This window comes from Pseudophryne corroboree, chromosome 9 (assembly GCF_028390025.1).
Source record: "Pseudophryne corroboree isolate aPseCor3 chromosome 9, aPseCor3.hap2, whole genome shotgun sequence".
NCBI lineage: Eukaryota > Metazoa > Chordata > Amphibia > Anura > Myobatrachidae > Pseudophryne > Pseudophryne corroboree.
Genome location: NC_086452.1, coordinates 463,677,921 through 463,691,928, shown reverse-complemented (window position 1 = coordinate 463,691,928; position 14,008 = coordinate 463,677,921). Strand labels below are relative to the sequence as shown.

The 14,008-nt window shown below is 49.0% G+C and overlaps 1 protein-coding gene across 4 annotated transcripts in view; it reads left to right on the top strand.

Moving 5' to 3' along the window:
• Positions 1-14,008, top strand: part of ITPR1 (inositol 1,4,5-trisphosphate receptor type 1) — a 160,065-nt gene that overhangs the window by 127,935 nt on the left and 18,122 nt on the right. For all 4 annotated transcript variants that reach the window (XM_063941290.1, XM_063941288.1, XM_063941289.1 and 1 more), the window contains 5 exons: positions 9,536-9,719; positions 9,901-10,154; positions 10,727-10,927; positions 11,552-11,662; positions 13,593-13,688. In XM_063941290.1, coding sequence (XP_063797360.1) covers positions 9,536-9,719; positions 9,901-10,154; positions 10,727-10,927; positions 11,552-11,662; positions 13,593-13,688 — 846 coding nt within the window. The remainder of the gene's footprint in view (positions 1-9,535; positions 9,720-9,900; positions 10,155-10,726; positions 10,928-11,551; positions 11,663-13,592; positions 13,689-14,008) is intronic.

Genomic DNA, 14,008 nt, shown 5'->3' with positions numbered 1-14,008 from the left:
CTCCAGCCCAGGCAATGCCCAGCTCATGACATTAGGCACTGCAACATATTAATTGATATGTGCTTTGAGAGGGGAGGACTATATGCAGGGAGGGCGAAGGACTATATGCGGGGGGGGGGGTACTATGTGCTGGGAGTGGAGAGTACTATATGCAGGGAGGGGGGATACTATGTGCTGGAAGAAGAGAGGACTATATGCAGGGAGGGGGGAGACTATGTGCTGGGAGGGGAGAGGATTATATGCAGGGAGGGGGGAGACTATGGCCCTCATTCCGAGTTCGCTCGTTGCTGAGTTTCGCTATATTGCTATTAGTCGCTTACTGCGTCTGCGCCAAGTAAATTTGCTAAAAAGTTAGGTATTTTACTCACGGCATAACGAGGATTTTTCATCGTTCTGGTGATCGGAGTGTGATTGACAGGAAGTGGGTGTTTCTGGGCGGAAACTGGCCGTTTTATAGGTGTGTGCGGAAAAACGCTGCCGTTTCTGGGAAAAACGCGGGAGTGGCTGGAGAAACGGGGGAGTGTCTGAGCGAACGCTGGGTGTGTTTGTGACGTCAAACCAGGAACGAATCTGACTGAACTAATCGCAGTGGCAGAGTAAGTCCCGAGCTACTCAGAAACTGCAAAGAAATTTCTATTCGCAATTATGCGAATCTTTCGTTCGCAATTCTGCTAAGCTAAGATTCACTCCCAGTAGGCGGCGGCTTAGCGTGTGCAAAGCTGCTAAAAGCAGCTAGCGAGCGAACAACTCGGAATGAGGGCCTATGTGCTGGGAGGGGAGAGGATTATATGCAGGGAGAGGGGAGACTATGCACTGGGAGGGGAGAGGTCTATATGCAGGGAGGGGGGGGACTGTGCTGGGAGGGGAGAGGATTATATGCAGGGAGAGGGGAGACTATGTACTGGGAGAGGACTATATGCAGGGAGGGGGGAGACTATGTACTGGGAGAGGACTATATGCAGGGAGGGGGGAGACTATGTACTGGGAGGGGAGAGGACTATATGCAGGGAGGGGGGAGACTCTGTGCTAGGAGAGGACCATATGCAAGGAGGGGGGAGACTGTGCTGGGAGGGGAGAAGACTATACGCAGGGAGGGGAGAGACCTTGGCTATGTGCTGGGAGGGGGGAAACCATGGCTATGTGCTGGGAGGAAGATGGAGGCTATGTGCTGGGAGGGGAATGGAGATTACGGCTATGTGCTGAGAGGAGGAGGGGGACTACGGCTATGTGCTGGGAGCAGGATGGACACTACGGCTATGTGCTGGGAGCAGGATGGACACTACGGCTATGTGCTGGGAGCGGGATGGACACTACGGCTATGGGCTGGGAGCGGGATGGAGACTACGGCTATGTGCTGGGAGCAGGATGGACACTACGGCTATGTGCTGGGAGCAGGATGGACACTACGGCTATGTGCTGGGAGCGGGATGGACACTACGGCTATGTGCTGGGAGGAGGAGCGGGACTACGGCTATGTGCTAAGAGCGGGATGGAGACTACGGCTATGTGCTAAGAGCGGGATGGAGACTACGGCTATGTGCTAAGAGCGGGATGGAGACTACGGCTATGTGCTGGGAGCAGGATAAGAGTATGGCTATGTGCTGGGAGCGGGATGGAGTCTACGGCTATGTGCTGGGAGGGGGTAGAGACTACGGCTATGTGCTGGGAGGGGGTAGAGACTACGGCTGTGCTGGGAGCGGGATGGAGACTACTTCTATGTGCTGGGAGAGGGTGGGGACTACAGCTATGTGCTGGGGACAGGAGGTTATCTACCCATTGGCCAGAATGGCACTCACCAGGTGCACTGGCTGAGGAGGGGACGCTGCCTGGTGGTGCCACCCTTGGCCAGGGAGTGGTATCACTTAGTAGTGGCAGTGCCTGGGCTGGTGGTTCGCACAGCAGCCAAGAGCTGGCACCGGTTTTCGGCACCACAGTGAAGAAACTCAAAATAAACTACTAAAATGCTATTCTTAATATATCATTACATCACCACTACTAGGTAGTGCGCAAAGATACCTTTTCACTGCCATTAATATTTGATTATACCCCCTGACTGCAGGAAACATTGCTGGGCAGCGCCCCTCCTTGGCAATGCACTGCTGATTTCTCCACAGTGGGACAAGGATTACTGTGTGGGCATGATGTGTAAGGGGCACTATGGTGTGACAATGTGTATAAGGGGTACTACTGTGTAATGTAATTTCTCTATCGTCCTAGTGGATGCTGGGGTTCCTGAAAGGACCATGGGGAATAGCGGCTCCGCAGGAGACAGGGCACAAAAAGTAAAGCTTTTTCCGATCAGGTGGTGTGCACTGGCTCCTCCCCCTATGACCCTCCTCCAGACTCCAGTTAGATTTTTGTGCCCGGCCGAGAAGGGTGCAATCTAGGTGGCTCTCCTAAAGAGCTGCTTAGAAAAAGTTTAGCTAGGTTTTTTATTTTACAGTGATTCCTGCTGGCAACAGGATCACTGCAGCGAGGGACTGAGGGGAGAAGGAGTCAACTCACCTGCGTGCAGGATGGATTGGCTTCTTGGCTACTGGACATCAAGCTCCAGAGGGACGATCACGGGTACAGCCTGGATGGTCACCGGAGCCACGCCGCCGGCCCCCTTGCAGATGCTGAAGACAGAAGAGGTCCAGAATCGGCGGCTGAAGACTCCTGCAGTCTTCAAAAGGTAGCGCACAGCACTGCAGCTGTGCGCCATTTTCCTCTCAGCACACTTCACACGGCAGTCACTGAGGGTGCAGGGCGCTGGGAGGGGGGCGCCCTGGGAGGCAAAATGATTACCTATAAAGGCTAAAAATACCTCACATATAGCCCTAGAGGCTATATGGAGATATTTAACCCCTGCCTGATTTCTCTAAATAGCGGGAGACGAGCCCGCCAGAAAAGGGGCGGGGCCTATCTCCTCAGCACACGGCGCCATTTCCTCTCACAGCTCCGCTGGTCAGGACGGCTCCCAAGTCTCTCCCCTGCACTGCACTACAGAAACAGGGTAAAACAGAGAGGGGGGGGCACATTTATGGCGATAATTTGATATAACAAAGCAGCTATAAGGGAGCACTTATTATAAGGCTATCCCTGATATATATATAGCGCTTTTGGTGTGTGCTGGCAAACTCTCCCTCTGTCTCCCCAAAGGGCTAGTGGGTCCTGTCTTCGTTAGGAGCATTCCCTGTGTGTCTGCTGTGTGTCGGTACGTGTGTGTCGACATGTATGAGGACGATATTGGTGTGGAGGCGGAGCAATTGCCAAATATAAGGATGTCACCCCCTAGGGAGTCGACACCGGAATGGATGCCTTTATTTATGGAACTACGGGATAGTGTCAACACGCTAAAGCAGTCGTTTGACGACATGAGGCGGCCGGACAATCAATTAGTGCCTGTCCAGGCGACTCAAACACCGTCAGGGGCTGTGAAACGCCCTTTGCCTCAGTCGGTCGACACAGACCCAGACACAGGCGATGACTCCAGTGGTGACGGTGACGAATCAACCGTATTTTCCAGTAGGGCCACACGTTATATGATTTTGGCAATGAAGGAGGCGTTACATTTAGCTGATACTACAGGTACCACTAAACAGGGTATTATGTGGGGTATGAAAAAACTACCTATAGTTTTTCCTGAATCAGAAGAATTAAATGACGTGTGTAATGAAGCGTGGGTTGCCCCTGATAAAAAACTGATAATTTCAAAGAAATTATTGGCATTATACCCTTTCCCGCCAGAGGTTAGGGAGCGCTGGGAAACACCTCCTGGGGTGGACAAGGCGCTAACACGCTTATCTAAACAAGTGGCGTTACCCTCTCCTGAGACGGCCGCACTTAAAGATCCATCAGATAGGAGGATGGAAAATATCCAAAAAAGTATATACACACATGCAGGTGTTATACTACGACCAGCTGTAGCGACTGCCTGGATGGGCAGTGCTGGGGTAGTTTGGTCAGAGTCCCTGATTGAAAATATTGATACCCTGGACAGGGACAATATTTTACTGTCGTTAGAACAAATAAAGGATGCATTTCTTTATATGCGTGATGCACAGAGGGATATCTGCACACTGGCATCACGGGTAAGTGCTATGTCCATTTCGGCCAGAAGAGCTTTATGGACGCGACAGTGGTCAGGTGATGCGGATTCAAAACGGCATATGGAAGTTTTGCCGTATAAAGGGGAGGAGTTATTTGGAGTCGGTCTATCAGATTTGGTGGCCACGGCTACAGCCGGGAAATCCACCTTTCTACCTCAAGTCACTCCCCCACAGAAAAAGGCACCGACTTTTCAACCGCAGCCCTTTCGTTCCTTTAAAAATAAGAGAGCAAAGGGCTATTCATATCTGCCACGAGGCAAAGGTCGAGGGAAGAGACAGCAACACGCAGCTCCTTCCCAGGAACAGAAGCCCTCCCCGGCTTCTACAAAAGCCTCAGCATGACGCTGGGGCTCCTCAAGCGGACTCGGGGATGGTGGGCGGTCGTCTCAAAAATTACAGCGCGCAGTGGGCTCACTCGCAGGTAGATCCCTGGATCCTGCAGATAATATCTCAAGGGTACAGGTTGGAATTAGAGACGGATCCACCTCGCCGTTTCCTGAAGTCTGCTTTACCAACGTCCCCCTCCGAAAGGGAGACGGTTTTGGAAGCCATTCACAAGCTGTACTCTCAGCAGGTGATAGTCAAGGTACCTCTTCTACAACAAGGGAAGGGGTATTATTCCACTCTTTTTGTGGTACCGAAGCCGGATGGCTCGGTAAGGCCTATTCTAAATCTGAAGTCCTTGAACCTGTACATAAAGAAGTTCAAGTTCAAAATGGAGTCACTCAGAGCAGTGATAGCGAACCTGGAAGAGGGGGACTTTATGGTATCCTTGGACATCAAGGATGCGTATCTCCACGTTCCAATTTCCCCCTCACACCAGGGGTACCTCAGGTTCGTTGTACAAAACTGTCACTATCAGTTTCAGACGCTGCCGTTCGGATTGTCCACGGCACCTCGGATCTTTACAAAGGTAATGGCCGAGATGATGATTCTTCTTCGAAGAAAAGGCGTATTAATTATCCCATACTTGGACGATCTCCTAATAAGGGCGAGGTCCAGAGAACAGCTAGAGATGGGATTAGCACTGTCTCAAGAAGTGCTAAAACAGCACGGGTGGATTCTGAATATTCCAAAATCCCAGTTAATGCCGACAACTCGTCTGCTGTTCCTAGGGATGATTCTGGACACGGTTCAGAAAAAGGTTTTTCTCCCGGAGGAAAAAGCCAAGGAGTTATCCGAGCTTGTCAGGAACCTCCTAAAACCAGGAAAGGTGTCTGTACATCAATGCACAAGAGTCCTGGGAAAAATGGTGGCTTCTTACGAAGCAATTCCATTCGGCAGATTCCACGCAAGAATTTTCCAAAGGGATCTGTTGGACAAATGGTCAGGGTCGCATCTTCAGATGCACCTACGGATAACCCTGTCTCCAAGGACAAGGGTGTCTCTTCTGTGGTGGTTGCAGAGTCCTCATCTATTGGAGGGCCGCAGATTCGGCATACAGGATTGGATCCTGGTGACCACGGACGCCAGCCTGAGAGGCTGGGGAGCAGTCACACAAGGAAGAAACTTCCAGGGAGTATGGACGAGCCTGGAAACGTCTCTTCACATAAACATTCTGGAACTAAGAGCAATATACAATGCTCTAAGCCAGGCAGAACCTCTGCTTCAGGGAAAACCGGTGTTGATCCAGTCGGACAACATCACGGCAGTCGCCCATGTGAACAGACAGGGCGGCACAAGAAGCAGGAGTGCAATGGCAGAAGCTGCAAGGATTCTTCGCTGGGCAGAGAATCATGTGATAGCGCTATCAGCAGTGTTCATCCCGGGAGTGGACAACTGGGAAGCAGACTTCCTCAGCAGACACGATCTTCACCCGGGAGAGTGGGGACTTCATCCAGAAGTCTTCCACATGCTGGTAACCCGTTGGGAAAGACCAATGGTGGACATGATGGCGTCTCGCCTCAACAAAAAACTGGACAGGTATTGCGCCAGGTCAAGAGATCCGCAGGCAATAGCTGTGGACGCGCTGGTAACGCCTTGGGTGTACCAGTCGGTGTATGTGTTTCCTCCTCTGCCTCTCATACCAAAAGTATTGAGAATTATACGGCAAAGAGGCGTAAGAACGATACTAGTGGTTCCGGATTGGCCAAGAAGGACTTGGTACCCGGAACTTCAAGAGATGATCACGGAAGATCCGTGGCCTCTACCTCTAAGGAGGGACTTGCTTCAGCAGGGTCCCTGTCTGTTTCAAGACTTACCGCGGCTGCGTTTGACGGCATGGCGGTTGAACGCCGGATCCTAATGGAAAAAGGCATGCCGGAAGAAGTCATTCCTACTTTGATTAAAGCAAGGAAAGAAGTAACCGTGCAACATTATCACCGAATTTGGCGAAAATGTTGCGTGGTGCGAAGATCGGAGTGCTCCGACGGAGGAATTTCAACTGGGTCGATTCCTACATTTCCTGCAATCAGGATTGTCTATGGGTCTCAAATTGGGATCTATTAAGGTTCAAATTTCGGCCCTGTCGATTTTCTTTCAAAAAGAATTGGCTTCAGTCCCTGAAGTCCAGACCTTTGTTAAGGGAGTGCTGCATATACAGCCTCCTGTGGTGCCTCCAGTGGCACCGTGGGATCTCAATGTAGTTTTGGATTTTCTAAAATCTCATTGGTTTGAACCACTAAATAAGGTGGATTTGAAATATCTCACTTGGAAAGTGACCATGCTTCTAGCCCTGGCTTCTGCCAGGAGAGTGTCAGAATTGGCAGCTTTATCTTACAAAAGCCCATATCTGATTTTCCATTCGGACAGGGCAGAACTGCGGACTCGTCCGCATTTTCTCCCTAAGGTGGTGTCAGCATTTCATCTGAACCAGCCTATTGTAGTGCCTGCGGCTACAAGTGACTTGGAGGACTCCAAGTTACTGGACGTTGTCAGAGCATTAAAAATATATATTGCAAGAACAGCTGGAGTCAGAAAATCTGACTCGTTGTTTATATTGTATGCACCCAACAAGATGGGTGCTCCTGCGTCTAAGCAGACGATTGCTCGTTGGATCTGTAGCACAATCCAACTGGCACATTCTGTGGCAGGCCTGCCAAAGCCTAAATCTGTAAAGGCCCACTCCACAAGGAAGGTGGGCTCATCTTGGGCGGCTGCCCGAGGGGTCTCGGCATTACAACTTTGCCGAGCAGCTACGTGGTCAGGGGAGAACACGTTTGTAAAATTTTACAAATTTGATACTCTGGCTAAGGAGGACCTGGAGTTCTCTCATTCGGTGCTGCAGAGTCATCCGCACTCTCCCGCCCGTTTGGGAGCTTTGGTATAATCCCCATGGTCCTTTCAGGAACCCCAGCATCCACTAGGACGATAGAGAAAATAAGATTTTACTTACCGATAAATCTATTTCTCGGAGTCCGTAGTGGATGCTGGGCGCCCATCCCAAGTGCGGATTATCTGCATAAATTGTACATAGTTATTGTTAACTTATTCGGGTTATTGTTGTAGGAAGCCATCTTTCAGAGGCTCCGCTGTTATCATACTGTTAACTGGGTTTAGATCACAAGTTGTACGGTGTGATTGGTGTGGCTGGTATGAGTCTTACCCGGGATTCAAAATCCTCCCTTATTGTGTACGCTCGTCCGGGCACAGTACCTAACTGGAGTCTGGAGGAGGGTCATAGGGGGAGGAGCCAGTGCACACCACCTGATCGGAAAAAGCTTTACTTTTTGTGCCCTGTCTCCTGCGGAGCCGCTATTCCCCATGGTCCTTTCAGGAACCCCAGCATCCACTACGGACTCCGAGAAATAGATTTATCGGTAAGTAAAATCTTATTTTGAGTTGGGAGTACTATGGTGTGGTCATGCCCCTTTCCCACAAGATCATGCACCTTTTTTGCCCATACACCTTCCCTATTTCAAATATGGGGGGGGCGCCAGTCCCTTACTTTTGCCAGGGGTGCCCGGTCCCCTAGATACACCTCTCTGTGGGTCATTGATGTTACAAAATCAGCTTTTATTTATTTTGCAAAACACAGCCCCCCCCCCCCCCCTCCTCCCCCCCCCCCCCCCCCCCCCCCCACTGTGTTCTCATGACCCCATCCGTTCCCCCCTCCCCTGCTCTGTACCTGCGAGGGTGCTGAATGCAGTAGGTGTGCACGCCAGGAGCCAGCAGAGGTTATGTAAGGTCTATTTATATCAGACTCCGAGCGGCTGGCTCCGTTCCTCCCCTGTGGCCAGCTGCTGGGAGTGCGTCAGAGCGCTGTGCTTCGGAAGAGGCAGTTTCCGTGGAGACTGGCTGCCGCTTCTTTTCTCTTGCGGAGATGGAAGTTCTGGGTACGTTCCCTTCCCCCTCCTGCTCCTCCAGCCCCCACACCCCAATTACACTTCCCAGATGAAATTGGGATTCCAGACAGTTTGCTGATAACTGGCTCTGTACAGAACTTTCCCGAAAAGTCCTAAGGGGGACATTTACTAAGCAATGATAAGAGTGGAGAAGTTGCCCCATCAACCAATCAGCAGCTCTGTATTATTTTATAGTATGCAAATTATAGTTGTTACTTCAGTGCTGATTGGTTGCCATGGGCAACTTCTCCGCTCATATCACTGCTTAGTAAATGTCCCCCTAAGTTTTTTGTTTTTTTTCTTTCTTTCTCTTTGCTTTGTCACTATAGAAGTGTTTGCACAATGGCGTGTGTGGTTTATTTTCGTGTGCCCCCACCCATTTTGGTTTTGTGAAGTTCCTTCTGCAATTGGGCAAAATAACCTGGTTAGACCGTATAAAGTATCCATGTAGAGGGAAAAGGAAGAAAAAAAAAAAAAAAAAAACTGGTGCAGAGCTTACAATCTAGGCAATACAACGTTGACCGTCCCGGCACGTCCTTGGTCAGCGCATGTTGGGGCCGTTAGTTTGGTGACGGATGAAGAGCTGCATTTTAGCCTCCCGCTGTCAGATTGCAGCCAAGTCCTTGTTTGTTGGGAACTCATTGACCTGGTTACACTGTGCCCTCTGCCATATACAACCATGTCATCAGCTGGCAGCACTGAAAAGGAATTGGGGTGGGAGGTGTGTTTTAATTATATATTATATATATTTTTTTTTTACTTTTCCCTGTTCTACTTGGGAAATTTGCGTTTAAGTTTTGGGAGACCCCCAGGTGCAGAAACTCGCAGACTCCTTTTCATAGATTAAAATATTCTTACAATTCTGCAACAACATAGGGCCTTGTGTGTATGGAGTGTTGAGGCGTGCACGGAATTTGGGGTGAAAGCCGCTGTACCACCGTAGATGGCGGAATTATAAAGCCTTCACTTCGTGACCCCCTCAATCTCTCTCTCTCTCTCTCTCTCTCTCTCTCTCTCTCTCTCTCTCTCTCTCTCTCTCTCTCTCTCTCTCTCTCTCTCTCTCTCTCTCTCTCTCTCTCTCTCTCTCTCTCTCTCTCTCTCTCTCTCTCTCTCTCTCTCTCTCTCTCTCTCTCTCTCTCTCTCTCTCTCTCTCTCTCTCAGCATTCTTTCTTCTGCCGGCTGACTGAGGACAAAAAGTCGGAGAAGTTCTTCAAGGTTTTCTTTGATCGGATGAAAGTTGCACAGCAGGAAATTAAAGCCACGGTTACAGTCAACACGAGCGACCTGGGGAGCAAGAAGCGAGACGAGGAGCAGTCTGAGAGGGAGACCCCACACCGGAAAACAGGTGGGACAGGTTAACGAGGGGTCTTAGCTGTGCACACAACCCTGCAGCGGTAATCGTGGTCATGTAATACTAGCTCTGGCGTTGTTGTAAGAAGTATAGCTGTAGATCTGCAGAACCAGATCCCTGGGGTGTGTGCATTAATTCTTTCTTTCTGTGCCAATAACTGGTATTTGTTTGCCAGCCCGAGAGACCAGTGCCCAAATTACCGAGGAGGCCAAAGAGCAGCTGCTGGAGGCATCTGTTGCCACCAAGAAGGCTTTCGGCTCTTTCCGGCGCGAGGCGGACCCCGATGACCACTTTGCCGCTGTTGACGGGGCACTGGCGACTTCGGAAAAAGGAAAGGATGAGCTGGAAATGAGCGCCGTCATTACCATCATGCAGCCAATCCTACGGTTCTTGCAGCTGCTCTGTGAGAACCACAACCGGGATCTACAGGTGACCCTCCTAGCTTGGACTATAAGCACATGTAGAATGTTGGTATGCGACTCAAGGTTGACACCTGAAATAGGTCGACATGGGATTTTTATGTTTTTTATTTTTTGGGGTGGTTTCTCCGTAATGTGACTGGGAACCATAATTAGTGCACCGTGTCCCCTTGCATGGCTCACGAGCTTCGGGTAAGGTTACCACTCCCAATTGTAGTCCAAGTGGATCGTAAAGTGTGATAAAGTTCAAAAAATTAAAATTGAAAAAAAAAAAGTGAAACTTATTTTAATCTTTTTCCATGTTGACCTAAAGTGTCGACCAATTGGTGTTGACCTGGAGTCCGGATATCCTAGAATGTAAACCTAGGAATCTGGGCAGGGGTGGCAAGAGGCAGCTGTCTATGGTGCTACAATGAGGAAGGGTACAGCGGTCTTGTCCTGCTGACAGATGGAGTGTAGTCACTTTGTAGGTGGTGGGCGCAGTTTAATGAGTATGCAGGGACGGAGGATGGGGTGCACTGGGATTTAGTAATGGAGCGGAGACATAACTATACCTCCCCCCCCTTTACTTTCCTCTAACAGAACTTCCTGCGCTGCCAGAACAATAAGACGAATTATAACCTGGTCTGTGAGACGCTGCAATTCCTGGACTGCATCTGCGGCAGCACCACCGGTGGCCTGGGCCTGCTCGGACTCTACATCAACGAGAAGAACGTCGCCCTCATTAACCAGACGCTGGAGAGCTTGACGGAGTACTGCCAGGGGCCGTGCCATGAGAACCAGGTGCGGAGACTGGCTGTGTGTAAAGGGGAGGGTGCTGCCCGGGGCGCCGGAGAAAGGAATGCGATTCCTAGATCATGGATTGTCTGCTGTGTGCTCTGTACAGGTTCATTGCATAATCCGGGCTGACCCTGGGGCACCGTACACGTGTTGGGTGCTGTCTTGGAACTCTCTGTAACTATTATATAATCTGCTGCCTGGGTGCAGAGACGCGTCTGGCAGTCGTCCTGTACATTATGTTCTTGCACGGGGTGATAACAGGAGCAGCCTGGCACTCAGACGGAAATGTGTGATGGGTTAGAACAAAGCGTTGCGGAATTAGGATCCAAAAAAAACTGCAACGTATGTTTGTGTCACATCTGACCAGTAGGGACCACTCTCCAGAGAAACATGAAGTTGGGCTCAGTTACAATATACTTCTGGTAAAAGCTCTGTTAAATCGTATACAAATGTAGCCATGTTCATCTTTGCTGCAGGGAGCAATCCCCGGTTGCAAAGTCTCAGCCCGGCGTGCCACGCAGTATTGCGCAGTATTCCGCATTGCAGCGAAAGATGAACATGGCTACATCTGTATGTATATCTGTGTCCGATTGAGCTACAACATAAACCACTACTGTTCTCCTACAGAACTGCATCGCAACGCACGAGTCCAACGGTATCGACATAATCACTGCCCTGATACTGAATGACATCAACCCCCTGGGACGGAAGAGGATGGACTTGGTGTTAGAGCTGAAGGTGGGAAGTTTGTTCCTTGTGTTCTGTTCTCCAGGCGCAAAACAAGTCATCTGGTCCGCAGGAGGCTCCCGCATTACTTTGTGCAAGAACTATTATCAATGGTGCCGCTTGCGTGCTTTATATATTAAAAAATAAACAAAAAAAGCATTTGTTTATTTATATGGCGCCACAAGGGTTCTGCAACGCCTAACACAGGGGGTAATTCCAAGTTGATCGCAGCAGCAAATTTTTTAGCAGTTGGGCAAAACCATGTGCACTGGAGGGGAGGCAGATATAACATGTGCAGAGAGAGATAGATTTGGGTGGGGTGTGTTCAATCTGCAATCTAAATTGCAGTGTAAAAATAAAGCAGCCAGTATTTACCCTGCACAGAAACAATATAACCCCCCCAAATCTAACACACTGCACATCTTACATCTGCCCCACCTGCAGTGCACATGGTTTTGCCCAACTGCTAACAAAATTCTTGCTGCGAACAACTTGGAATTACCCCCCTTAGTACAAATGTGGAAAACAATGACTTTCAGTACAAGGGGAGAGGGCCCTGCTCGTGAGAGCTTACATTCGGAGTACAATACAAAATACTGTAAATATACATTCATTTCGGCAGTGCCCCCTTTTGTAAATGGCTATTTGAATCGTGTCATACTCTCCCAACTTCTAAAAGTAGATTGAGTTGCTGACCCCACTACAGAACCGGTCAGGTGACCGCCTCTGGTGTATTTTTTGTTTGTGTGTTTTTGTTTTGTCACATGGTTACAGATCCCCACGCAGCTTTATAGCCCTGATACGGGGAGAAAAACATTTCAAAGTAAAAGTATAACTAACGTCACCAGTCTTATCAGCTGGCGTGAGTAACGTAGAAGCCTTTCCCTTAAGGAGAAACCCAGGAGAGCCGAAAGGCGTTTACGACTGAAGGATCCAGATAGATGAAGTCTCTGAGCATTAGTCAGTGGCTGTAGATAGCGGAGCTTGGAGACTATATACAGGACTGGTGACTTTCACTAGAGTGATTGTTTGGCTTGTCACAGGCGGGTATGTGGTTAGAAAATGCCATCTGTACTCATGCTGGGCATTAATGATCCAGAAGAGGAAACGAGGTACTTTCAATTAGCTGGTAAATCCTAAACCTCCGGTGTCTGCCAAAGATTTGTTACTAAACAGGAACCTGGAGTTCAGCGTGTACACAGCCCAGTCTTGGCACCACGCAGTAGTTATGTAACTCTGACACCTGTCTGTAAGGAAAGCCGACTCTCTTACAGGGTTTGGGGTGACTGTGAGAAGCACGCAGGGAATATTATTGGGCGTCCTTGGGGCCACAGAAATGTAGCTCCTTTAGACCCCCCTATGGCATTGGAAGTGCGCGTGCTGCAGACATTTTGCTGTGGTTCTATACATTGCATACCAAACGCTCCTACAGCAAATGGAAATGGCAATCTGTTTCCTCGTCTGTGGAAATCACCTGCAAGCAGAAATAGTCTCTATGCCCCCAAAGGCTGCTGTTCCTACTCATGCCTGAAGGGGGCACACTACATCGGAGACTAGGGTTCGTGTACCAAGCGGAGGCAGCCACTTGGAACCAGGAGGCAGATGCATTAACCTGGAGAAGGCATAAGGAAGTGATAAAACAGTGATAAATACAGCAGCCAATCAGCTCCCATATGTAATTTAACAGTTAGGAGCTGATTGGCTGGTGCATTATCACCTTGCACTTAACACTGCGTTATCACCGGTTTATCACTTCCTTATGCCTTTTCCAGGTTAATACATCCACCCCCAGATTTTAAGGCCTCAGCCTGGCAACTCCACTGAGGCATAGTTTTTTGGAGCCCACAATATGGAAGCTGTTAGTATATGGTAAGGGGCAGGTCTAGTGCCCCTTTATTTTAGAAGGTAAATGTCTTACACGTAGTGCGTATGTGTGTTACAGAACAATGCTTCAAAGCTCCTACTCGCCATCATGGAGAGCCGGCACGACAGCGAGAACGCAGAGCGAATTCTGTATAACATGCGGCCGAAGGAGCTGGTGAGTTTGGAGAATGGGGGTACGCATGAGTAACGGGTGACACCCCTCCCCTCCCCCTCATCACCTGATTGGTCAGTCGTCTTCCAGTCCTTTCTTATGCCCAAATAATAATAATAATAATAAATGTAGTGTGTGTGTGTATATATATATATATATATATATATATATATATATATATATATATATATATATATATATATATATATATGTATATGTGTGTATATGTATAATATATATATATTTATATGTGTGTGTGTGTGTGTGTGTGTGTATATATATATATATATATATATATATATATATATATATATATATATATA